The sequence below is a fragment of the Enhydra lutris genome, unplaced genomic scaffold (genome assembly GCF_002288905.1).
Source record: "Enhydra lutris kenyoni isolate GAN:26980312 unplaced genomic scaffold, ASM228890v2 scaffoldscaffold2, whole genome shotgun sequence".
NCBI lineage: Eukaryota > Metazoa > Chordata > Mammalia > Carnivora > Mustelidae > Enhydra > Enhydra lutris.
Window position 1 is genome coordinate 5,023,500 of NW_019154086.1, and position 26,453 is coordinate 5,049,952.

Genomic DNA, 26,453 nt, shown 5'->3' on the forward strand with positions numbered 1-26,453 from the left:
TTTGCTTGAAAGGGGCTAAACTGTGAGCCAAGGGAAAGCAGGAGCTGATAGTGTTCTGCAAGGAGAGAGCTGGAGGGACACTGACTTCACTCTCCTCCTTCTCAGGTTTGGAGTAGCACATCTATTGTCTGGTGCCAAATAAAAGCCAAAGGGCCAGGAAGTCCAGCTGACACAGTCACCAAATTCATTCTCCCAGGGCACAGAGTCTGACAGAAAAGGGAGGAAGGAGCTTGGGCTTGGAGGGGTAAATGGAGAATGCCCAGCACAGGAGGCTGACGATCCACCCTTGGTATTGACCATAAGAAAATAAAATGCTTTTATTCACTCAACAAATACGGATTAAGCAGCTCCTTCCCATCAGGCATAGTTCTACATGCTGGAGACAATGGCCGTTACAAGAAAGAAAAGTGCCTGCTGTCAAAGATCTTGCAATCTACGGCAAGGAAGGAGCCAATAAATGCAACCACCTACCCTTGAGATAATGACAAACCGCGACCGATGTTATGGCACAAATAAATCCAGTGGTGGGGCCGAGACACCGAGGGACTCTCCTTTGGAGACCCTGATGATTCAGGACACACCTTGGAGCTGAACCCAAAGGAGGGTCGAGCACGGGAAGGGTCCAGGGAAGAACATTCCAGCCGGAGGAGGTAGCACTGTCAGGACACCCCAGGGCAGTAAGGACTTGGCTGGAGACGAGTGAGTGAGGGGAAGACGAAGAAAAGATGGCGCTAAAGAAGCTGGCAGGAACCAGGCCACACGGGCTGTGGAGGCCAGGTATGAAGTTTGGACTTTATTTTAAGGGAAAAAAAAAAATCAGACAAAAAAGGAAACTTGCAAATAGGCCATTAAGTTGGCCTCACAGAGAAAGAGGAGCACATCCTTGTCGGCCAAATTGTCCTTTGCTGTTGATGACTGAAGAGGTTCTGAAATCAAGTGGGCCTCCAGGAAGTTACCAGGAGAAATCAAGAGGTCCTGGGGGCCCAGCAAGCGAGCCTTTGCAAGGGGAAGGCTGCAGAAAACGGGGGCCACCGCTTTTGATGAACTTAGAATTAGAGGACAGAAAAAGACACAAAATAGAAAATGCAGAAATAAAGGCACTACTATAGGCACAGGATATGATTCCATGCCTAGACTACTCAACAGAATCAGCTCCTTAGTAAATTCATCAGTATACCAAAATCCACTGCCTGCGGGTATAGTAGTAACGCTAAATAGCTGGAAATTGTTACGAAAGAAATTTTATCACAATTTAGACCAAGGGTTTGTTTTTTTTTTAATATTTTCAAAGTAGCTTAATGAATCATATAATCATATTTGGAAGGCTAAATTCTGGTCCTGGTTAGGAAAAATCGATATAAGAGAAATCAGGGCTGGGAAATTATGACCTGAAGGCCAAATCTGGCCCATTCTCCATTTTTGTAAATAAAGTTTTATTGGAACATAGCCAGGCCCATTCATTTATGATGGCCTAGTTTGCTTTTGCATGACAACAGCAGAGCTGAGAAGCTGTGAGAGACACTATATTCCTCAAAACCAAAAATATTTGCTGTCTGGCCCTTCACAGAAAATGTCTGCAGACCCCTGATATAAACAATCATATTGTTCCCTGATATAAACAATCATATTGTTCCACAACCCAACATGTCTTTCTTCTCAGTCCTCACTCTGCACGAGAACTCCCTCTGCCCCAAACCTGCCCCAACTCCACTCCCCTTGCCTTCCATCATATGTCCTACACCTGCTTCTCCCTGGTCCTTCTCACTGGCCTTCTGAATGTCTCTGCCTTCCCTGTGCTTTTCCCTGTCTCTTAAATGTACACTTTCCCTAGGCTTTCTCCTCAGCCCTCTCTCCAGGCCTACAACTGTCACCTCGGCACAAATGATTCCTCAATCTCGTCTCCCCCCACCTGACCCTTCCCGGGAATCAAACACCCAACTGCATAGATAACTACTCAGGGAAATCCACACATAATTCAGATTCAGCACCTCTGAGACAGTACCTGTCCTCCTTCGAAAGCATGCTCCCCTGTGATACGAGATGACCTGTTTCCAGGCTAGAAACCCTGACTCCTGCCTGTCACTCAAGGTCACTTCTAATTAGACACCAGTTTCTGTCTCTTCTCAAATCAGACCTGTTCTTTCCACCACCACGATCACTGCTCAAACAGGCCTGGCACTTCTTGCCCAGAAGTGGCAGTAATCCCTAATAACAATGACATAGCAGTCCCCATAGGCAATGGGGTTCAGAGAAATGAGAAATCTCTCCAAAACGTACACGATCCTAACACTTGCTCATTTAAAACTCTTCTAGGACTCTATGGCTTAAAGAATGAAACCCAAAGTCTTGATTGTGACCGGCAATATTCCGTAGGAGCTGACTCCTGCCTAGCTTTCTGGCCTTAGTCCTCCTCAGTCCCCTTCACCCTGCAGGGCCCCACATCCCAGCCCATCATACTCTGTCCTTTGTCCCCATGCAGCTTTGCTTCTTGCATTTGCCTCAACTCAGAAGGTGCTTCTCCTTTCCTGTAGGAGAGCAAGTAAGCAAGAATATCACGGGTTTTAACATCACACTCAAAATTTTATTATAATGCTACAACCACTACAGGCACAAGAGCAGAGGGGAAGACTGTGCGGGCCATGGAGTCAAAGGACCCGGTTTCAAGTCCTAGTCCGCTATTTACCCCTTGTGTAATCTCTGAGCCTCAACACTTAGGTCACCAGTTCAATGGGAACAATAATTGTCCCCGCATCACAGGATTCCCAGGAAGACTAAAAAGCAAGGCATGCTGGGAGCACAGCAGGTGCACGGTAAGCATGACTCTTGTTGCTTATGTTTTAGAAGAACACTATTGTTTGAAATGAAAACACAAACAAATCTAAGGTATCTTATGGGTACATGTACTAAAAATAATTGAAAACAGCCATGCCCACCTCCGGCTGGTTTGAAGGACTGCTGGAGACACACTCCATCATTCCAATCCCTCTGGTAAACAATTTTGCCATGGACAAAAAGAGCCACAAAACTTATCTGCCTTTGGTCTTCTAGCCCCACAGCTGTGGATAGTTCCCCTGAGGCATTTAAGTCATCTGCACAAAAACCCTGTTAGCAGTACAATTTGTAAGAGCACACAATTTGAAACCATCCAATACACTCAATAGTTCACAAGAAACGGGACAAATTGCAGGTAGAGGGGAAAGGCCATGGGCTTGGCACGCTGCCTGGTACTCCCAGGCCTTCAGCAAAGGGCCTTCCCTGTCTCTTTCCCCTTTGTATTCTAAGCTCTGGCTCTGTGTGGTTGAAAGCTCCATGAATGAATAAAAGAATGAACGAATTCCTTAAAACATTTGTTAGATTAAATGCCCAGGGGAATGCCCTGTTGGAGGGCAGAACACTGGAAGGCCAATGTGCAATGTTTGTTCCGTCTCAAGAGCAAAGTCTCCAGGGAAGTACATCCTTGAAATTATAACTGTAGTCTACAGGAGAAGATTGTTTTACTCTGCATGTAAATCACTCCAAACTTTCACGCAGTGCGTCAAGAGTGTAGCTCCAGTTCATAGATGTAACAGGCTGTGCTGAAACCTTAACCCATTCCGGCCAGGCCATTGGGGATGAGTTAACACGAAGAAGAGGATCCAGTAGCACTGGGGATATTGGAAACATGACGATTATAGAGCAAACATCAAGAGGAAGAAGGGAACTTAGTTCCATTACAGATGAACAAAAGCCAATCACATTGCGCTTCTAGAAAACAAAGTGCAAAAGAAACCAAAAAGGCAAAAGCAAAAGTCGGGGTGGGGCCGGTTATCTTGGCAGTCTGGATTAGTGAGCACTGCTTATTTGGGAAGGCACAAAAGGTGATCTCACCACTTCCTCCTGCTCCAGAGAATCAAATTTGGTTCTACTTTTCTTCCTTTGAGAGCCTGAGCTTGGTTTCAGACCATTTTTCCTGGCAGTCACAGGAAGGGAATAAAACAGGAGATGTATGACCTCACCTGCTCCAGTACCTTCCAGAGCCTGTGAGAAGAGCGAGGCTTCCTGTGCTTTGCTTCCTTTAGCCTGATTGATTTCACAATAGTGGAAAACACATTCTCTCAAAATAAGGGAACTAGGGTGCCTTAAGCAAATCCATTGCTGTGTTGTACACATATTTACAAACATGGAGAGACTTTCTATCTTTATTAACTGTGAAGAATTAAAAAAAAAAAAAGGCAAGTTGTTATATTCTGAACAGTGACTTGTAGCCTTTTTTGGGTCACAGACACCTTTAAGAATAATTGACTGGAAGCTATAGACTTTTTCTCTGGAAAAATGTACAGACTGACTTACCACACACACACATACACACACACACACTTTATGCACACCTAATTCACAGGTATTTGGCACATAGCTTTAGGGATTCGTGAACTCCCTAAAGTTGGTCCACAGTCCCAAATTTAAGAATTCCTACTCTAATTAATGATCCTCAAACAGAAAGGCTGAAAATTACTCGGGTAGTTTGAAGCCAAGAAAGACAATTAGTCCTCAACTAGCCATGAAATTACAGTTTCAGAACCTGAAGAGACAGGAGAAATCAGTGCTTCTATAATTTTTAAAAGTCAATTACAGTGTGGTGCGTACTGATAGAGGCAGAACTCATTTTTCCAACAGTATCTTCTACAGAACAGCACTATTTAAAACACAATAGCAAAGCTGTTCTCACTGATAAAGATACCAAGAGCCTGGATGGATCCCCACCCTTTTGGCTGCCCCCCGGGTACCTCTGAGGCCCACAAGAAGGCTGTAGAAACTGTGGTGTGCCCAGTGTGCTCCTCCCCAGCCCTGACCAAATACCCAGCACCCCCCGGCCCCCTGCCCAGAGTGGCCCTAACGCTGCAGAACCCACCTATTTCTCGGCCCAGCTGGGAGGACTTCAGAGATCCAGCTGATGAGACCACAGCACACCTGCCCCATGGCCCAGCTTTGGTCCTGATGTTCTCCTTGGGCAGGAAACCCTCCCATTCAGAGGTATTGAAGGGAAAATCTGTGGACTCTACCATGGAGACATTCACATGATCCCGGAGGTGGCAGTGCAGGGCCTCTGCGCTGAACTTGACGCCTGGCCCTGGCCCCTTATAGGACACTTTGTACTTGTTCATATTCAGATAATTCCTCCAGATCTTCTGCAGCCGGGGGATGAGGTTTTTGGAAGAGCTGTCCTTGTTCCACACCTGGAAGGAGGCCTCAGGCTTGGGCTTGACTGGGCCCCGGGGAATGCTGAAGGACTGGTTGATCCTGGGGGGGTTCTGGGTGCTGCTTGAAGTTACAGCCTGTTTCTCCAGACCTTTCAACAGCTGGAATTCCTTGGTTTGCAGCTTAAGGGAATCATAGTAACTCCCTTTCTTCTTTTCCTTCCACACACAGATGATTGCAAACAGGAGAAAGGCCAGCACGCAGCAGCTGAACTTTCTTTTCAGGTTGGTGTGAATCATAATGAAAGATGTGTTCAGGGCAGCCACTCTGTTCTGAGCAGAAAACAAGCCTAGAAAAGGTAAGATGAGGCAAAACAAAAAAACAAAAACAAAAACAAAAAACAAACCCAAAAACAAAACAACAACAACAAAAAAACCCAAAAAACAAAACCAATGTGAACAAAATCTACAAGTAGTGCCTGGCAAGAGGTGGGGTGATGAGCTGCATGATGGATTCAGAGTGAGGAGACGCACGTCCAGCCTTTGCTTTACCTCCCACCAGGCCGGCAGCCTGTAACAACCTGAGGTAAACATTCGAACTCAGTTTTGGTTTAGTCCCCAGACACTCCCCTTTTCCTCTCCGAGCCATGAACACTTTCTGTATTCTCCTGCTATTCCTTTTTACACCCCAGCTCTTAGTTTTGTGTTGTTCTAGCTCCCTGACTGCACCCTGAGCTCGGTGAGGTTGGGAACTACAGCTTACACAGGCTCCTGGGGCCTTATGCTGTCTGTTCAACAATGGCATGCGTGCTTGAAAAACTAGGAGAAAAAAGGAAGAGCAGGATGGCTGGTCTTCCTCATAAGAATCCAACCTCTCTAAAATCCTAAAGTGCCCAGCATCCTTTTAAAATTGCCAGACCTGGGGCGCCTGGGTGGCTCCGTGGGTTAAAGCCTCTGCCTTCGGCTCGGGTCATGATCCCAGGGTCCTGGGATCGAGCCCCACATCGGGCTCCCTGCTCAGCGGGGAGCCTGCTTCCCCCTCTCACTCTCTGCCTGCCTCTCTGCCTACTTGTGATCTCTGTCTGTCAAATAAATAAACAAAATCTTTAAAATAAATAAATAAAATAAAATAAAATTGCCAGACCTCTGTCCACAGACAGCACCACAGACCCATGACACATTTCTCTAAGAAGCTGCAGGGTTGGACTCCTGCTTTGAGAAGAAGACCAGTAGTTAGCTTACAGCACAACACCTGGCTTCACAGAATGCCCTTCAAGAATGCCCAAAAGAATTTAGGTGGCAGGAAGCTGCCTCGGCTCGTGGTAAAGGAGAGGAAATTTTGGTAAGACGGCAGACACCAATTAAGGAGATAAAAACAAAGAGGTATCAAGCATTAAGATGTTACATCACCTAATTTCACTGTAGACCAGGGCCCGGTCATGTAGACCTCCAGCCAGCACCACGCACATGACAGCCTGGTAGGAAGGGCACCCCCTGAGCTGTGCAGCGAGGCCTGACCATAACTGGCCAGGAAGGTGTCACAGTCTCCATGTCTATAGATGAGCAGCCCGAGGCTCTGAGAGGTTAAGAGAAGTGCCTAGCATCAGAAAGCTAAGTAAACGGCAGCACTGAAGTTCAAATCCAAGCACACTTGATTCCATAATACATGTCCTTTTCAACATAAACATGCACAGAACTGCTAAAGTTCTGGCAAATGGATTTTATTACAAAAATAGAGCCTCACAGTTCCCTTTATATCTGGGTACAGCTCTACTTTGTTTTCCCAGAATTTATTGTGTAATTGAATGGAAGATGGAAGTACTTTGAACTCAAACAATGTCTGTACCTTTTGGAAAACATTAAATTCTTTCCTAAATAACTGGGTTTATTTACCGTAATGAGTCTAAGCAGTCACCCCTGGGGTTTTGCAAACCCACTAGGGATCCACAGTTCCTTCCTATGGAGTCCAGGGCTAAGGATATCCGGGACAAGGGATAGGAGTACTGGACTAGGTATTCACAAAACCTGGGTTCCCGCCCATTCTTGGTGACTTTGGACAAGTCACAATCCTGTCTCTACCTAGGTTTTCTGTAGAATCATCTCTCGTGTGCTCACAGAGTGCTGGGAGGACAAGCGGAAATGGTGTTTGAACCAGGTCATTGAAAAGGCACAGGAAATGTTCTGAACAGAGACCAGAGAGCAGTCCCTTGGCTGGGGGCCATGAGGAGGGGGTGCGGGACAGGGAGAGATAGATGGCAGAATGGAACACAGGCCATGACTCATCAACCCAAGCTCACGTGTTCATCTGAGACTCTTTAATGTAAGTGACATCAAGACCATTCCCGGAATTCATGGGCAGTACTGAGCAAACCATGCTTCCCACCACCCCAGACTTCAGGAACGGGTGGCTCTGGGGATAACAGGCGCTTGCCTTGAGCTGCTCAAGTGACAGAATGTACCCAGAGGGAGAAAAATTCAAACGCGTGGTCATGAGATGGGAAGAGGGCTTGTGGCAGATCAGAAAACTAAGGAACTCCATTTCCTCACTCAGCACAGCTGATCCCTCAGCTATGAGAGCTAAAGAACTCAAGAAGGGAATGGAGCATTGAAGCAGTGCCTACAACGGGGCAGGCACTTAAGCTGCAATGTCTAATTTAATAGTCATTGTGCCCCTAATGGCATCGATATCCACAGACCGACTGGAGAAAATGAAAACACTGAGGCTTAGCAGAGTTACACGGCTTCTCCAAAATGAACAGGTAGTACCAAAACCCGGATTCCAAGCCAGGTCTGTCTGACTCCAAAAGTTCATGGTTTTTGCACTGAAAGACAGGCCTCTGTATTAAAAAGACAGTGAAAAGTCACTGTTGGCCAAATAGGACTCAGGAATCAAGGGCTGTACAGGGGCAAGTCAAACGGCCAGACAATCCCAGAAAAACCCCCTTGGCCTTGGGCATGCTGCAGCCCTCCCCGGCCAGCACTTTTTTCCCCTCAGGCAGCCCGTTCAAGGTTATTGGGCTTACGAGAGCCAGAAAAACCCTGTCACGAAAGCACAGCAAATTGTATTGGCTCCATTTATGGTTGGAAAACTGAGGTTTTAGATACATCAATTTATCATTTATTTATTTGATCTCAAAAGCTGCAAGAGTGATTGGGAAGCTGTGCAGCTAAAAGTCAGGACTTAACTTTTCTGTGTAGGAGTGAAATGAGACAGGAGATAGTGAGGTGGGACCGCATTCAAGGTCTAGGAGCTAAGGCTCAGAAGGGGATGGTGGTCACCTTCCTGCCAGCACCTACACTCCAAGACTGAGGGTCCCAGAAAAGAAGAGCTCCTCCAAAGAGCCAGGCACAAGAGTTCTGCCACTTTTAAGAGGACTTAGCCTTCAGGGTCCTGGCCTCAGGACACTCATCTGAAAGCTCACCTTGGAGCTCCCCAGGTGTCCTGACGCACCCTCTGTTGAGGCTCCAAGTGCACCGTCTGGCTGGCTCTGTGTCTATGAGCAGAAGCTCATAGACACAGAGAGCTTCAAGACCCTTTTTCCCCCCTCTCTACCTGCTCTAAAGAAGCAGGGACCGCGGTAGTTCCCTCTAAGCAGCCCAAACTGAAGGAAAGGAATAGAAAATTCTTCCCCCCCCTGATTCTTTGGGAAAACACATCAAGCTTTGAGTTTTCCAGATGTCGTAGCCTCTGCACTTTTGCGCTGCTTGTCCACTTGCCTGGCAAACAGACAGGGTAACCTTTCTGCTTCCAACCTCCCACTGAGCAGCAGGAGTGGGAGAAGGAGAAACAGGCTTCTTGCAGAGCAGGGGGCCCAATGTGGGGCTCGATCCCAGGGCCCTGGGATCATGACCTGAGCCAAAGGCAGACACTTAAGGACTGAGCCACCCAGGCACCACCGCCCCCATTCATTTCTAGTGTTTAGCAATGCTAGCTTTTCCTGCTGACCCCCTGCTAGAGGGGAACTCCTCCTGGCTCATGCTTGAAACCCCAGTGTCCAGCAGAGTCCCCGAAATTGACAGGTACTCAATAAAGCATTACTGAACAGATACAACGATATCAATAAATCCTTACAACCCCCACCAGGCTTCTAGAAGAATCCAGTAACAACCCACACTGTCACCTATAAAGAATAAGCCAACCCTGAAGCCGCAGAAAGAAAATCTCAAAGTAAGGTTCCTGCCCTGGTTTACTCATCACTACATGCCCAGTACCTAAGGCAGGGCTTGGCACAAAGGAGGTGTTCAAAAAGGGTGGGCTGAATCACAGAGTAACTTCAAATCTCACACTTATGGTTTATGGACATGGGCAAACCTCCTGTCCCCAGCCCTCCCTGAATCAGGACTAAATAAATACATGAAGAAAAGAGCAAAGCTGGAGTCAGACCTTGAGACTCTGTGACTTGTGGCCGGCACACTCCATTACCCCATTTTTTAATTAAGAAAGGACCCTTTTGTATCAACATGGACGGGACTGGAAGAGATTATGCTGAGTGAAATAAGTCAAGCAGAGAGAGTCAATTATCATATGGTTTCACTTATTTGTGGAGCATAAGAAATAACACAGAGGACATGGGGAGATGGAGAGGAGAAGGGAGTTGAGGGAAATTGGAGGGGAAAATGAGAGACTATGGACTCTGAAAAACAACCTGAGGTTTTGAAGGGGCAGGGGGTGGGAGGTTGGGGGAGCCTGGTGGTGGGCATTATGGAGGGCACGTATTGCATGGAGCACTGGGTGTGGTGCATAAAAAATGAAGTCTGTTATACTGAAAAGAAATTAAAATTTTAAACATGTGCTAAAAAAAAAAAATGGACCTTTTTGCTGCCCCCACAGTGCATGCTTCCATGTGTCCCTTACCTGCTTTTGGCTAATCTCCCTGGGGCTGTAGGCCCTTCAGGTCTTTAAGAACCACTGCTATTCTCCATGGGAGGAATCTTTGCTTTATTGGGTCTGGAGGCCAAGGCTCATTTTGCTCCGGATGATCGAAAAACATCTGCAAAGGCCAAAAAAGAAAAAACAAAAACAAAAACAAAAACAAAACAAGAAGTAAGAGCTGGTTTCCAGAAGGGGCAGTGTTAAAGGTTAACAAGGCATCTGGATAGGCCCCTCTCCTAGTCCCCTAGCCTCTACTACAGTGCAATCCAGAAAGTCTGGAGAGCTCAGAAAAAGAAACACAGAGACAAGAGCCCATTTTAGGTGCTGTGCTCAGGGTTGTGAACAGCAGAGAAGGCATAGAATTAGATTGATACTAGATAAGAACATGCTAGAAGGATAAAGCAGGTATCACAGGCCAATCTAGGAAGAAAGGATTGTTCAGTCACTGGTTACATAAATAGTAATTTGGGGAGAGAAGATTCAGATCATCCCTAAATACACTCTAGACTATGATTTATTATCAAAGAACACTTCATGATATGTGAAATTTCAATCAGTATAACACTACCTGGAAAAAATAGGTTGCAAAACTGTATATAATATTCTAATCAAATAAAAAAAACTTTCTTTAATATACATGTGAAAAATAGAAAGGACTAGAAACAAAACAAAATAAGGCAAACTGGGCTGGTAGAATAAGGAATGTTTTCATGTTTTACAACATCTTGTATACTCCAAAATTTCTAAATTTATATGAATTACTCTTGGTGTTGGAAAAAATATTATAAAAATATATAATATACAAAATTATATAAAATTATTTTATGTAAATTATTAAAATTATATAAATTATAAAAATATAATATGTAAAAATATTATAAAAATATAATTTTAGAAAGCTAAAAACAGAACTCTATATTTGTCAGCTCTTTCTTCTGACGGAACGCAGAAAAATAATAAAAGAAAACTTTGATAGAGTCGCTTGCATGAAAACTCCCACTTGTCTCCAAGAAAATGCTGTAATTTAAAGGAAAAAAGGAGTCCAGCTGTGCAAAGTGTAAAGAGAGTCAATGCATCTCAAAATAAACAGGCACTCCACATGAATGGACAAATCACAAAATAGAAAACATAATTAACAAGCATATAAATTATGATGACTCTTGAGAGAAACCCAAAAGGGACAACTGGCACCTAAGATGCCAGTTTATAGAATTTCCATTAGACAGCAGTTTTCAAAACGATAATACTCATTACTGAACCGGTTGTAATAGAATTGGTATATTTTGAGGGAGCAGTAGAAATTAACTTAACCTTTTTAGAAAGTAACCAGGTCACAGAATTAAGAGCTTCTGACTTGCAGGAAATAAGACAATAAATAATTGAAAGGAGAAAAAGATAACATATTTTGGTTTCCCTGCACAGAAATGACTCCCTACCTTTCACAGTTGTGGTAAGGTTTGGAAGAGGAACAATGGGATAAAGAATGCGTTTTATATATAAAGCAATATGCGCAGGCAAGAAGAAAAATCATTTTCAATTTGAAAGTGATTTGTAATGGTGAAAATCGAAGGTTAACAACTAAGCTTTTGGCAAAAGGGAAACAGTTAAACTAGGGTACCCGCATCTGCTAGAAAGAATATATATACACATCCATATAACGATATTAATTAATTTAAAATATATAAGGTAATACATAATAACAGACAATATATATAAAAAATCGTGTGTGAATTTATATAGCAATAGGGGGGAAATTCTTCAAATACTAAAAACGAAAAAAGTGAAACAGAGAACGTTATCTGTGCATACATCATTGTGAAGAAATATCTAGAAAACAGGCACATGATTGAGACCCAAAAACAGTTGAGGAGCAAGCATAATAAAGGAAGTCAAAGGGAGAGATGAGAATTCCTCTCATGTCTCCGTTTGACTTCCTTTATTATGTTTATTATGTTGGCAGAGTAATTAAGGCAAAACTCTCAGGGACAGTATTGAAAATACCTTGTGCATCAACTCCATTCCCACTATTGGGCTGATCTCGAAGCCTGTCCTAGGAGATGCAGCATTAACTGAGCTGAGATGAAGCCACAGCAGCCACAACCAGCTCCTTCCCATGACTCCTGGGAGAGTCCTAAAGTCTCTGAGGTCCCACCCCTTTTCATGTCATGTATGTTGCCTTTGTGGCACGAGTTTGTAATTATGCATGCATTCATATTATTATCCGATTGCCATCTGCCTCTAGTAAAAATGGAAACCCCTTCAGCAGAAACCTCGTCAGCCTTCTTCACTACTATCATCAATGCCTAGATGAGGGTACAGCACGTGGTAAATACTCAGCAAATTATTTGTTGAGTGAATGAAGGGCCACCAGTTCTTAAGAGGTCTGTGCTTCTCTCAGCATCACTAAAGGAAAAGGTTCTTTCTTGTCACCCTCATGAGGAACACCATGGGCAGCCCACTGTCCTTGAGGGGACACCACTTGCCTATTCTGGTGTGCTGCCATGCCCCCCAGTAAGTAAGCTGCTGGGGCATGTGACTTTGGTTTGAGTTCAGTGCAGGAACAGCAGAGGAGGGCAGCTAACACTGGTCTTCCTCCCCCTATCATCTGCTCAGAACAACTTGTCCTCCTAGGAGATAACAACCACTCCCTGCCCTTGATTTCTAAAAACAACTAGCTGAAACCAAGTAGCACAATTGTTGATGTACATCTATCGTAGGTGATGAGAATCTTCCAGAAAGAGTCACTGCTGGTCAGGAGACTGCAGCCCTGGTGAACTTCGCCCAGCTGCAGAAATCGTAAGAGTCCTCGGTCCTCCGAGTAAGAAGCTTTAGCAATCATGACCGTAGCAGCTACCATTTATTCAGAACTAGCTATGTGCTCAGCACTGATAAGCTTCGGGGTTGAGGGTCAGAGCTCTGGGATTAGATAGATCGGGGCAAGAATACAAACCATCTCTCACTAGTTACATGACCTCCAGCAAGCTATTCAACCCTCTAAAACTCAGCTTCTTTATCTATAAAATGGGAATAATAATAAAAGAGCCCATCTTGTAGGAGAGTTTAAATAATCCAGTAGGGTAATACACCCAAAGGGATCCCAACAGGGCTGGTGACAAAGATTATATGCATAATTTCATTGACTTCTCACCATGCCCTACTCTATGTGTGTCATTACCATCTCAAATTACAAATAGGGTAACTGAAATAGGGAAGAGGAGTGATTTTCTCAGAGTTAATGATGGCACTCCAAGTGCCCTGTGCTCTTCTGTCCTTTGCACCCTGCAAGGTGGTTTCCTTCTGACAAACGGACCATATCCTACCCTGTTCACATGGAGTCATACCTGCTCAGCCCCCTCACCACCCCTGGCACCAGCTTAAGTGCCCCTGGACTTTGAAAACTTTCTTGACCCCACAGAGATCGACACAACTCTACTGTACCCGTCCTGACTCTCAGGAGCCTATGTGACATTTCTCCATTTGCAGATGGGATGGCCCACCCAGACTGAGGGTTCCTTTAAGCTTTGTTTCTGCCCGCTCCACATCCAGCCGGTTCTGAGCCAGAAGCGAGATGTGCTTGGTCGCGTCTGAATGAAAGAATGAAGCTGGCTCTGTTACCACCCTTTCCCATCCCCCACATCCTTCATGCTTGGTCACGTCTGAATGAAAGAATGAAGCTGGCTCTGTTACCACCCTTTCCCATCCCCCACATCCTTCAACCGCTAGATGCAGACTCACTCACCCACCCATCACCTCCACTTGTTTGAATCCCCTTGCCAGCACTGCGCTGCAGATGTTCATTTGATGTACGGGATCTACTAAGTGATAGGGAATTTACCATCTGGCGGGGGCAACATAGAGCTAGGTGAACAGCTCTGCCTCTTCGAAGGTCTTAAAATGAAGAGAAATCACCACCACCACCACCACCCCGGTAAAAATAAATCCAATGGGTTGAGCACTGAGACACGCCGAGCCTGTGCTCAGTGCTGAGAACCTCACATGCACCAACACATTTCATTCTCACACAACCCAGTGCAGACCACGGCACCTGCTCCCCACCTTGGTGAAGTCATTTCCCCTCCACCAGGACACTCTTCTTCATCCCTTGAATATCTTCACAGCTGGTTCACTCTCATCCTCCTCACACTATTTTTCTGCCCTGCCTCTTGGGGATATCAATAGCTACCTTTGGAATCATTCTAGTACCCTGGTATCTCAGTCCTTTGATCTCTTCTACTCTAAAGATGGTGACTTTAGCCACTCATCCCCAAGATCATATCTCTTATCTTATCACTTTCAAAAAGTACTCCACATTCTTGATTTCAGGCACCACCCCTCCCCCAATCACCACTCCTATCTTTGTAGCTTAGTCCAACCAGTACCGACCTCCAACGATCTTCCTGTGGTTGCTCTTACCACCTTTTCACTGTCTCTCACTTCCTTCATGTCCTAACTTCCCTTCCTACCCAGCTTCAACTCCATGGTCAGTCATTCATTTGGCCTCTCTCATCACACAATGTTGGATAAACCCCAATCCTGGTCAAATCCAACTCTCTGTCTTCCTCCACACCTGCAGATGTGCAGCTCCATGGCTAAAGAAAATCACAAAATAATACTTACGGATTTCCCTTCAAGTTCACAATTGCTAAGTGCAAGCAGCTCCTTCATGCTTCCTAGCAATCACATATTACTTTTCTGGTCAATTCACCTGCGTCTCCTAGAGGACCACTGAATTCCTCCCCATTAAAAGTCCCCTTATCTTCCCTCTCCCTTGATGAACTGCTACTTATTCATAGAGAAAAAGGAAGCAACCAGAACAGAGTTACCACACACACAATGCACCTTTGTACCACAGCTACTCATCTTACTTGAATTTACGCCCAAATGACCTCTTATTGCTACAGATAATTGGCTGCACCAATACTTGGAATAACCAACCTTTGTTCCACTAGATCCTGTATAGTCTTATCTACTTATGGATATTCTTCTACAAAATCTCCCCTTTTGCTTTTGCATCGTATGTAGATCTCGCAAAGATCATGCTTATCAGCACACACACTGTTTCTCCTATCTTAAACACACACACACACACCCCTCCCTTGATTAAGGCAGCCGCCACCTGACCCTGATCGGTCTTAGCATCATCACCTAAGCAGTATGTGCCTCAGAAAAATTCTCACCTGAAATCCTTAATAGTATATAATCAAGCCTTTATATATGATCTCAGTTTTTAGAAAACACAGGCAAAAGAAGAATAAGTTGGGGCGCCTGGGTGGCTCAGTGGGTTAAAGCCTCTGCCTTCGGCTCAGGTCATGGTCCTAGAATCGAGCCCCACATGGGGCTCTCTGCTCAGCAGGGAGCCTGATTCCTCCTTTCTCTCTCTTTGCCTGCCTCTTTGCCTACTTGTGATCTCTGTCAAATAAATAAATAAAATCTTTAAAAAAAAAAAAAGAGTAAGTTATATGACAGCACAGAGACATTATCAGACAAATCCAGAAAGCAAGGCATTCTACAGAACAACTGAACTGGGTTCCTTACCGGATCAATGGACAGGAAAAACAAATGGCTTCAAAGACAGAAATATCATATGCAATGTGCAGACTTTGCCTGAATTGATTTGAACAAAATACCACTGGGGGCAAATGAGGATATTTGCATATAGATTTGGCATTATATGATAATAAGAAATCATTGTTAATTTTGTTAGGTATAATAATCAGTCTTATTTTATTATGATTACATAATATGGTTATGTTGGTTTTTTAACAAAGTCCCATGCAGGTAAAGTAGAGATGAAATCTACTTTAGAACACTTCAGCCAAAATATAGATGAAGGAAATATGAAAAAAATGCAATGTCATATGAAAAAAAAAAATGTCCTCAAATTAAGCTATGTAAGGAATAGAATGAGCTGCAGACTCTTTCCAGACAATATCATTTGGGAGTGGGCAGAGTTTGAAAGAGCTTTAAAAGAAGGTATAGGAGACAATTTTTCTGTTTTACTGAAAGAATTCACTGAAAAAAGATATAAGACTTTATAAGAGTCACAGATTTAACTACGGCACAAGTTCCAAATAATCTTCATTTCCCTGTCCCTCCCGGGTAGCTTCTTGACCTCATCTCACCTCCCAGCTCCTGCCTCCTTTCCTTTGCAGTAAACCTCCTTGAAAGAACTTAGTGAGGTCAGTGTTTCCAATGTCCACCTTGCCACTGGCACTTGAATGCATCCCAGAAAGCCTTGCCATCTCTGGGAAACTGCTCTCATCTACGTCACCAAAGACCTTCCTGACTCCCGTGTTGCTAAGTAAATGGTCAGAGCTCGGTTTTCACCTTGTTCAGCTCATCAGCTGTGTTTTACCAAGTTAGTCATTTCCTCCTTCTGGCTTCCAGAACCTACATTCTCTCTCCTGGTTTTTCTCCACCAGGTAGCTGAGAAACCAGGTTCAGTCAGTGACTTTCTAAGGAAAGGAGCTTCTTAAGAATTTAAAAACAACAACACAAAAGCCAGGTGGGGAGAGGCGTATAGACTAAAACACTACATGCCCTTGACCATCTCCCTATCCTCTATCATCCGTGAGGAGAAGCAGCAGTGTACAGAGCACTGATGGTCAGACTGTGAGCACACCGCGATCATCAAATGACTTGTTGACCTTCGGATTCCCAAATTCTCCCTCAGTCGTTCTGATCCCCACAGTCTGGGATGGGCTCAGAGATGGGCATTTAGCAAGCACCCACGCGACACTGATGTGAGTGGTCCCCCTGCACACCACGCTCTGGGAAACAGAGGGCAGCATTCTGCAAAGCGAGATCTACAGTTGGGGCCACTTTGAGAAAGCTTTCTTAAGATCAACGATGAGAAGAGTACAAATATCGAATGTAATCATCTTTTATACTAATTTGAAAGAGTGATTTTGTGCATATCGAATCTAACAATCACTTTAAAAATAAGGCTTCTGGGGTGCCTGGGTGGCTCAGTGGGTTATGCCTGTGCCTTCAGCTCAGGTCATGATCCCAGGGTCCTGGGATCAAGCCCCGTGGGCTCTCTGCTCAGCGGGGAGCCTGCTTCCCCCCCCCCCCGCCCCGCCACCTCTGCCTGTCTCTCTGCCTACTTGTGATCTCTCTCTCTCTCTCTCTCTCTCTCTCTCTCTCTCTCTGTGTTAAATAAATAAATAAATATCTTTTTTTAAAAAAATAAGGCTTGTATTTTCAATGTCCTTCATTTCACTAATCCAATAAATCCTTTTCATTGTATTTTAGAAACTACTGATGTGTGACAGGTTGGAGGGGGGCATGATTCTTCATGGACAGTTTGAGAAGCCCTGGCTTTGGAGAAAGAGCTCGTGCTCTGTTATCTCAAAAGCCCAGACTCAAACCCTGGCTTTTCTATCTGTCCAATAAAGGAGGATAGTCCAGTTCGCCAACTTCTATAAGCCTGGTGTCTTCATCTGTAAAGGATGGATAATAATACTTTAAAATTTGCCCTTGCAGGGTTGTGGTGACAATTTAACGATAGACTTTATCATTTGTTGCAGCTAGTAATTATTGAGCTTTTACCATGCACTGAGTGCTTTCCATATGGTAAAGCTCCTGTAATTCAGTGAAGCTCATTTAATTCCTGCAGCCACAAGTGCTGAGGCCAGGTGTGCTAATAGCTGCTTCCACAGTCCCCAGAGAGTCCCCAAAGGTTGAGGCTGCTGACTCACTCCCAAGACCCTAACCTGAGTTCTATCAGTGGGTGCCAGTGCAGGTCAAAAAATTAATAGTTATATCTGAAAAGCCACAGTGTTGCTCCTCAGAAACATGTTAAGCGACAGGAAACCAACATGTAGTTAACCAATCTGCAGAGAGGGTGAAAGGAAACCAGGAGAGATTTCACAGGGTGTCTGGGCAGCTGTGTTTGCTGGTGTTTACCTGAGGGCAAGCCCAGCCTCCCAGCTAATGGGGGGGGCGGGCGAGACATCCTGCCCAATTCAAAGCCCTAAAGATAAAGGCGCTTTCATTCCTGCCTGCCCCAACTGTTTCAGACCCAGGCTGCATAAAAAGTGTCTCTTAGCAGAGATTACATCTTTTCCCAGCCAGGCAGGCACTGATGGAGAAGGCAGGCCTGAGTACATTTCCCTGAGGTTTTCGAAAAGCATGAGAACAGAATTTGGTGGGGGGCACTGGGTTCCCACCACAGACACTCTGTGGTTTCTGACCAGAGCCAGCCACTCCCCACGGGGAAGGAGAGCTCTGAACTCGGGATGAACAGAGCCCCGGCAAAGGGATATCACGGGCCATTTGCTCCTGTCTTCAACTGCGTGCCTTCGACAGTTGTGTATTTGTAGAAATAGCTGCCTTCCCATTTGACAGGTACCTGGCTGAAAGGAGACACTTCACACCCCATCGGCTCCTCTCTGGATGCTGCCCTTTGCCCCGCACCACGCTAGTTCTCACAGCCCCAATCCCAGCCAGCCTCTTGCCCCATCTTACCACACCATAAACCACAGGGCACTCCACTCGGCCGGTCAGAGTCAAGCCAAGAAAGGAGCAGAAGGGCCTATAAGGAGGGTTAAATAAGCACTGTGCCCCTCCCAAGCAACAGGCCCACCCCTTTTTCCTTCAACCCACACCCAACAGAGAAAGCAAAGAGCAAGTGGGCCTCCCTCCTCCTCAGGAAGTGGGACTGTTTCACCTCCTCATAATATTTTAAAAAGAATGACATTTCCATCTCAGAAGTTTTTACACAAATAGGTATAGGGACTAACACAGTGAACCTGTTTTCAGAGCCCAGCTCCAAAGAGTACCAACAACTTGCCAACTTGATCTGTTCCCCTCCCCCTCTTCCTCCCCTGGAGTAACTTAAAGCCAATGCCAGCCCTCAGATCCGTCTCCACCACCAGCTCTTCTCCATTGGCCTTCCACAAGAAATGTCCTACTGTCCTAATGTCCTAGGACATCCACTCATGTCACAAAGGAACCTCCCTCGCTGGCATCCAGGATGGTATTTGCTATGCGCCACCCTTAGGAAACATGGGACCAGAGGCCCTCCAGTAATTTTCTAGGGAGCTTAATTCTCTATAATACACTGCACACGCCCTGGGTTCTGCCAGAGAACTCAGGAGTGTAAATATAGCACCATAGTGCCATTAATTTCCAAACCACGTTCCAATTGTTACCAGTTCTCCCCAAAGTGTTTTTTACACTAAATTCCTTAAATGAGGATCTAAACATTTTGTGTGGGTGATAAACCACTCTCAACTCTCTTTTAATTTCGAGTCATTCCCCACGCCCTTATTTTCTTTTTTTAGGACATATATTTGTGGGAGAAACGAAGTCACCTGACCCACGGAATGTGCCTAGTACTGAATCTGGCTGAGGACCTCCTTACTGTATTGTTTAATTTACTCCTCTCTGCCCTCTGTTTCCTGTAAATGGAGTGTTAGATTTCAAGTCTTGTGGAGATTTCAGTGGTTTCAAGTTTAATGCTTCTCCCAAGTTTTTTTTGTTTGTTTTGTTTTGTTTTGTTTTTGTATGTAGGAGGGTCTAAGTCCTGAGTTGTCCAGGGGACTTCCGGGTAAGGGACATGAGAAGAGAGACCTGAGCCCCTCCGCTTTGCAGCAGTCCCCGAGTCCATGAGAACAACACGCACAAATACTCATGGAGAGGTGTGTTCATGCTGTTGATGCTTAGTGCCTATCGCGATCCATCCGGAGATACGGCCGTGCAGAAATCAGCCAGAAATCCCACATCCCCCAGAACTTGCCTTCCAGGGAGGGCACGGCAAAAGAGTAAAACAAAATAAATATGCATGTGATGCTTTGGAAGTAGACAGCTGTCATGTGGAAGTTAAAGCAGGGAAGATGGAATAGGGACAGTAAGGTATATGAGGGGAGGGGAATCTGTGTTAAATTCGATCATCAGAAAGCCTCACTGAGAAGAAGGCAGATTTCTGAAGGAAGGAGATTCCAGGTGGATGGAACAGCAAAATCCTAGGCAGGAGACAGGCCTGACCTGTTCAAGAACAGCACCGAGGCCAGGAACAGGGCAGGCGAGGAGAAGGATAGCAGAAGGTGAGGCTGGGAAGCGTTGGGAACCAAATCCCTGGGGCCTTTGACCGGTGTAGGATTCCAGCTTTCACTCCGAAGAAGACTTGGCTGACTTCAGTCTGAAAGGGATCCTTCTGGCTGCTGCACTGAGAGTCAAGTGCTGTACATAGTAGGTTGCAGGAAGTTAAAAAAGGAAAACCTTTCAAAAACTTATTGCAACCATACAGGCGAAAAAGGCCCATGAGCCATCTACTAAGTTCCTTCCTGGGTGCTAGCAGTTTAGAGACGTTACCCAACGAAATCCTTCCCAGCACCCTAGGGGGTGGGCATGTAAGAATCCTCTTTTATAAACAAAAAGGAAGCTCCAAGAGGTTAAGCCATTTGCTCGAGATGTCATCACCAATGGTCAAACTAGATGATTCTAATCCCCCAAACTGCTTGTGCTATCCAACATCTGTCTCTCTACTCAGGGCCCTTCAAAGGGTTCCTAAGAGTCTGGCTGCGTTCAGCTGCCATGGCTGGTCACGGTCTTAGACCTTCCAGTAACACCTCTTTCCTCTGCCCTGATCACCATCTCCTCAACTCCTCAGTGTGCAAACCTCACCCTCCTCTGTACCTCAGAACCTAAATTTTCTGTCCCTAGAGATCCTGACTCCCCACTGCCCCCAGAGGGGTACCTCAGCTAACCACAATGCCTCTGAGAAGCAGTCCACTTGTCCTGGCTTCCAGAAGCCTTTACCGTGATGGGCTCCCCTTTCATGACTTGTGTCAGCTGGGCTACCACTTAATCATATCATGACACCTCTTTCTGTTTTTCATGTCAAGGATGGCTGGCTGCGGCACCCCTACTGTGATCTTTCCACCATGATGGAGCTGTGGCTGAAAGTGGCACCCCAGCCCGGAATTACATTTTCCAGGAAGTGCGCATGCACACACACACACACACACACACACACACCCTGCATCTAGGTAAGAGCAGTGGACTATGAAAGGTGAGCAAAATAGCCAAGTGCAGCTGGCCTTACCCCAACAGAGCTTCTTGGTAGAGACTTCCTGAATTTTTATTTCTACTGGTCTATGAACATCAACAGAATCCTCAGCAGCAGGCGCACCTGGGTGGTCTAGTCATTAGCGTCTGCCTTCGGCTCAGGTCATGATCCCAGGGTCCTGGGATGGAGCCCCGCATTGGGCTCCCTGATCAGCGGGAACCCTGCTTCTTCCTCTCCCACTCCCCCTGCTTGTGTTCCTTCTCTTGCTGTATATCTCTCTCTCAAATAAATTTTAAAAATCCTTAAAAAAAAAAAAAAAAGAATTCCCAGCAATAGATTTTTCCATCATCCACACAAATCTCTCCTTGTCCCAGCACTTCCCCAGCACAGAGAAGCAATAGGAGTGTCCCTTAATGCAGTCAAAGCCAGAGGTTCCCAAATTCGTCCACACCAAGTGCCTCTTGTATTTGTTTCCTCCTGTTACGCCTGCCAGGTTTTAGAAGATGCTATCAGCCACATTTAATTAAGAGCAAGAGTTCTTATTTGTTATCAAGTGAACATAGATACTGCTGCCAGTAAGAGATTCTGATCAGCACGAGACTGTCATTGTTTTCACGATCAGCTGGCAAAATTCCAGCATGATACAAAGAAACTGGTAATTTCCTTGGCCTGTACAGATTTTCTTTCTTTTTTTTTTCTTTCTTTTTCTTTTTCTTTTTTCTTTTCTTTTTTTTTTAATAAATGTGCTTCTGCCATCTGGCTTTTTTAAATACTCCAAACTTCTGGTGGGTCTCTGGAGACCCTGGGCAAGGAATTCTGGTTTGTATGCCCCAATTCTTACCCCCCCACCACCAAAATCATAACTTTCTGATCCCAGCTGGCCTCCTGAAAAACAAGCTTTACTGGTTGGCTAGATATGTAGGGTGCTTAAAAAAAAACTACCCACAACTGCCCCCAACTAGGCAGAAGTAAGGCATTCTTATCTGGAACAATCTGGCCCCCAAGTGTGTAAGGCTCCAGAACACAGCATTATAAAGCCAGTATTTTATTGACTACAGATCAAACAGATACAGGCACCCCGCCCATCTTCTCAGGGCTCAGCAGCTGACGCAGGCAGCGGGTATGCCAGAAAGATGCCCCCCTCAGGGACTGAAGAACAGAGCTGTTACAGCCCAGCAGTTACTGGGGGGGGGGGGGTCCGGATTTCTCGCGCTTAAGAGCAGAGGAAGACCAAATGACGACACAGGAGGGAAAGAGTTCTACTGAAAGACCAAAGATTAAGAATTTTCTCTTAAATCCTGATAATGAGGGTCTGATGACCTACATCTTTCTTTAAGCCCAGTTGAACTGTGTCTTTAATAAGAACAAGGATGTCCACTAGTGTTTTTCTAAACATAATTTTCCCCAGGAATTCCTGGGCCGGAGATCATGCCACGGACCGTTTGTTCCTCCCATCCATCTTGATTTTTACCTGACCGGACAGAAGGATGTCAGGTCAGAGTTCCTGATATTTCCCAAAGGTCAAAGTCACTGACGGTGAGCTGCCACTCCTTAAGGCCACCAAAGTGTCGAATGTTTACCTTGCTCACCTTAGCAAATTGAGCTCTTTTCTAGGTCCGGCCAGCTGGGCCACCATAGAAAGAGAAAAGAGAAGAGAATGCCGACAGTCTGTCCTCAGAGAAGACCCTCCCCCTAGTCCCATAGCCATCAAGGTCAGTGCAGGTGAAAGGAACCACTACGGCACTCATTACTTCTCTACATTACCTTGGCCTTAACACCACCTAGGAAGCACCTAAAAATAGAGATGCCCAATACTGTCCTCAGTAGCTTCTGATCTAGTTGCTCTAGACCAATAAACAAGGAGCCCTTGAAGAACTGGAACGTTCGCAGGAGGGGGGCCTCAGGCAGAGTGGGAGGGGCCGTGTTGGCTCAGCCTAGGGTGAACGTGGGTGGCGAGTCAACAACAAGGCCTCAAGCATGTGAAGTCTTTGCTTAGCCCAGGCTCCTCCACAAGCCGGGGCGTCCGCTGCCCCTTCATGGCCCAGAGTTCCTGAGGAGGGAGAAGGGCCTCGGGCTCAGTCTGGGTCTTTGAGAATTTCGGGCCAAAACTGTTGTCAATTCTGGACCACCCTCTCCAAGGGGAGATGTGAACAACTCACGTCTGTTATGAGGTCAGGGGAAGTCAGGCCTACCAGAGAAAGTGCTAATTGCCCTTCGCCTCCACGTGCATCTTTCACCTCTCCCCTCGGTTGTGAGGGTGAGTCTGGTCGCCAGATGACACAGGCAGCAACGTGACCGAAGATTAATCTTGTGGGCACGGAGTGTGCTGCAACTGGCGCCATCTCAGACAAGGGCTCGCACTCAACTTGCCCTGTTGGCAAATGGTCCTTCTCCCCTAGAGGGTAAGGGCTGGTTTTCTGAAGTTTTCTATATTCGCGTCCCTCCCTACCACCCATACGCAAAAACGACTTTATACCGGTACCTAGTTGGTGCTCAATGGAGCATGCTGACCAGTGGAAGGCCTGAATAGTTTTCTTCAGGGGCCAGATCCACAGATCTCAACATTCACTAGCTCGTCATACCCTCAACCCTCCCTACTCGTCATTTCCCTCCCTTCATTTCAGGGATCCCAGGGCAGACCCATTCCCTGCCCTTCTCCACAGAGGAAGTTTCCCGGTCTCCAGGGAGGAGGCCTCCTCCTGTGTGGACCTGCACCACACTCCCGACCTATAAGTGAGCGTTCTCTTATAGGTTCCTCCCGGTGCTATGGAAGGGTGAAGGTCTTATCCTTCCAATCGGATAGGGCTCTGTGGGGATAGAGTTCACTAACACCCATTCTGCTGTTTCAGCACTGCCAAGCACAAGGTATACAAGTGGTCCTCAGTATCAGACTAGGGCCCACTGCCAGGCCTTGTAATATGTATGTTGGGGTGGGGTGGGGAGGGGGAGGTGGCTAATTTTTAAATAGGGCAATGATTTCAGACTTGAACCGAAATCATCAATGAACACGAAGCCCCTACCAGGTGTATATCCCTGCACAGAAAGAGAGAGGGAGAGAGAAGTCACCGTGGCTCCTTCTGGGGGCTTCCTCTATGCCAGGTGCAGGGGAATGAGACTGCTGCAGCTCACACCGCCCCCACAGGCACAGCCCCAGACAGTGAGCACCTGTACAACTAAACCTGTACACAGAAGAGTTCGTTCAACCCTAACTGCCATCCTCTGAGGTTGGCAACATTATCGCTTCCATTTCCCAGAGAAGGAAGCTGAATTTTAAAGATGTTGAAGGGCTTCGACTAGTAAATGGAAGGGCCAAAACTGGAACCCAGCACTGTCTGAATCTGAAGACATGTTCTTAAAGGCTGTGCTCCAGTGGCCATCTTGTTTGACCTGTGACTCTCTCGGCCACAGTCGTGCCCACCTAACCCCAGAAGCAAATGGTTTCAGTTATAAGGAAACCAACAGTATTGAGATCAAAGCCCAGTGCACACTTGGGATGCTAGATACTTGATATGGTGAACTGGATCTTATAACAGCCCCGGATGGTTGCTGGTATTATGGTGGACCTTTGGTATTTACAGAGTCAACATCTGAAATTGTTAACTATTGGAAAACAACCCCAAAGGTCCTAAACATAAAACAGGCTGATTTTGCTCGTGAATGAATATGAAGTATATGCACAAAAAGTTGGTAGAAGCCAGTCCCTTTGTATGTGAGAGGGCTCATCCCCAGGCCACGACCCAGGGTACTGGGAGGTGGAGGGGAATGGGCAGGCTCTGTGCCCTCCAAGCACCAGAAAATGATACAAATAACTCCTTGTGAACTATAGTTCCCAAAGAAATAAGGCTGCTAGTCCTTGTGAAGGAAAGTTTATACTCTATGATGAATGCCTGCTAACAGATTTATTAATGCCTACAGCCCTATTCATGAAATCACGAATTCATGATTCATGAAATCATAAGAGACAGAAATTGTTTAATTGTTCAATTATGTCTGACTGCATATATGGGGGAAATTTTGTGCTCTGGTAGCATATGCATGAGTCCCCTGTCAGATGAGAACGAATGTCTCTCCTTAGGACTGTTGTCAATAAATGAGAACTTGGTCACAATGCTAAAGAGGAGGTTGATTAAGAATTCTCAAAGAGTGCTCGCTTCGGCAGCACATATACTAAGAATTCTCAAAGATTTCTTGGGATGTCTGGGTGGCTCAGGCAGTTGAGCATCTGACTCTTGGCTTCAGCTCAGGGCATGATCTCAGGGTGGTGGGATCGAGCCCCGGGTCGTGGACCCCATGCTCGGCACTGAGTCTGCTTGAGACGCCCTCTCCCTCCCTTCCCCTTTGCACAGCCCCCCACCCCTCACTCTCCCGAAATAAATAAATAAATAAAATCCTAAAAAACAAAAAAGAGAATTCTCAAGGATCTCAACAGAACACCCTCACGAATGTCAAGTCGGCTATCGCAACACTTTATAGAAGGAGTGTGAGGCTGGGGAGTCATGCACCCTGCCCAGTCAATGTCTGGCCCTGAAGCCTGTGAGTTCTCCTTCCTACAGCCCACTGGCAAGTCAGCAAAAAAAGTTGTCAACTGCTGCATGCTGACCCAGTCAACGAATATGACTTAGGAGGGTGGAGGGGAAAGGAGGAGGGTGGGGGAAAGGAAGGGCCGCACCTGGGTTCCCCACAATCCTTCCCCCCACCCCCCAGCACTAGGCTTGGCAAAGCTGCGAGCTTACCTTCGGACCACATCTATTTGGAACAATCAATTCGACAAAGATGCTGGTAACTCTGAGTGCAGAACTTTAGACCCACAGGTAACTGCCACTCCCCTGCACTCACGATGCTAACTGCCTTAAATACCATGAAAATCAGACAAACAATGACCTAAATACCTAATGCACTATTTACTTTGCATCCCACCGCCCCCACAGGCACAGCCCCAGACAGTGAGCACCTGAATCAGCCAGTTACCTCAATGTTGCCAGGGCCACGGTCAGTGCCTGTGGCTTGGCTTCATGTGCCAAATAAGTGAATATTTTCTTCTTGCAAAGGAGATGCTCAAGAGTCATAGCCCAGGAGTAGGGGCCCTACATCCAACCTGGGATCAAAGCGTCCATGGAGGGGGAAAGCCTGGAGGACAGGAGAGAAACAGGACGGAGGTGGGCGAGGGGACTCTGAAAGGGAGACTGGGACCTCAGCCCGTGGCACTGTGAGTCCCCGCAGATGAGTCCGGTGATTATCAGGCACACAGTGGGGAGCAGGTAAGAAGCTTCAGAGCCCGGGAGGGAAGTGCTGAGCCTGCAGAGACTACCCAGCGCCAGCAGAATGAGACTGCTGCAGCTCACAACACCCCCCCCCCACTCCCTGAAAGGAAGTGGCCAGGAAACTAGGAACA

General features: G+C 46.1%; 1 protein-coding gene across 7 annotated transcripts in view; it reads right to left on the minus strand.

Annotated features, from left to right (window-relative positions):
• The window catches only part of LOC111148556 (ST6 beta-galactoside alpha-2,6-sialyltransferase 1), a 117,554-nt gene that overhangs the window by 21,905 nt on the left and 69,196 nt on the right, over positions 1-26,453 (minus strand). For 4 of the 7 annotated variants that reach the window (XM_022505235.1, XM_022505219.1, XM_022505226.1 and 1 more), the window contains 2 exons: positions 10,030-10,165; positions 4,889-5,507 (listed from right to left, as the gene is read on the minus strand). In XM_022505235.1, coding sequence (XP_022360943.1) covers positions 4,889-5,474 — 586 coding nt within the window. In that variant the 5' untranslated portion in view covers positions 5,475-5,507; positions 10,030-10,165. Of the gene's footprint in view, positions 1-4,888; positions 5,525-6,584; positions 8,929-10,029; positions 10,166-26,029; positions 26,250-26,453 lie in introns of those variants that run through there. The other 3 variants (XM_022505253.1, XM_022505261.1, XM_022505271.1) reach the window with 3 other exon arrangements.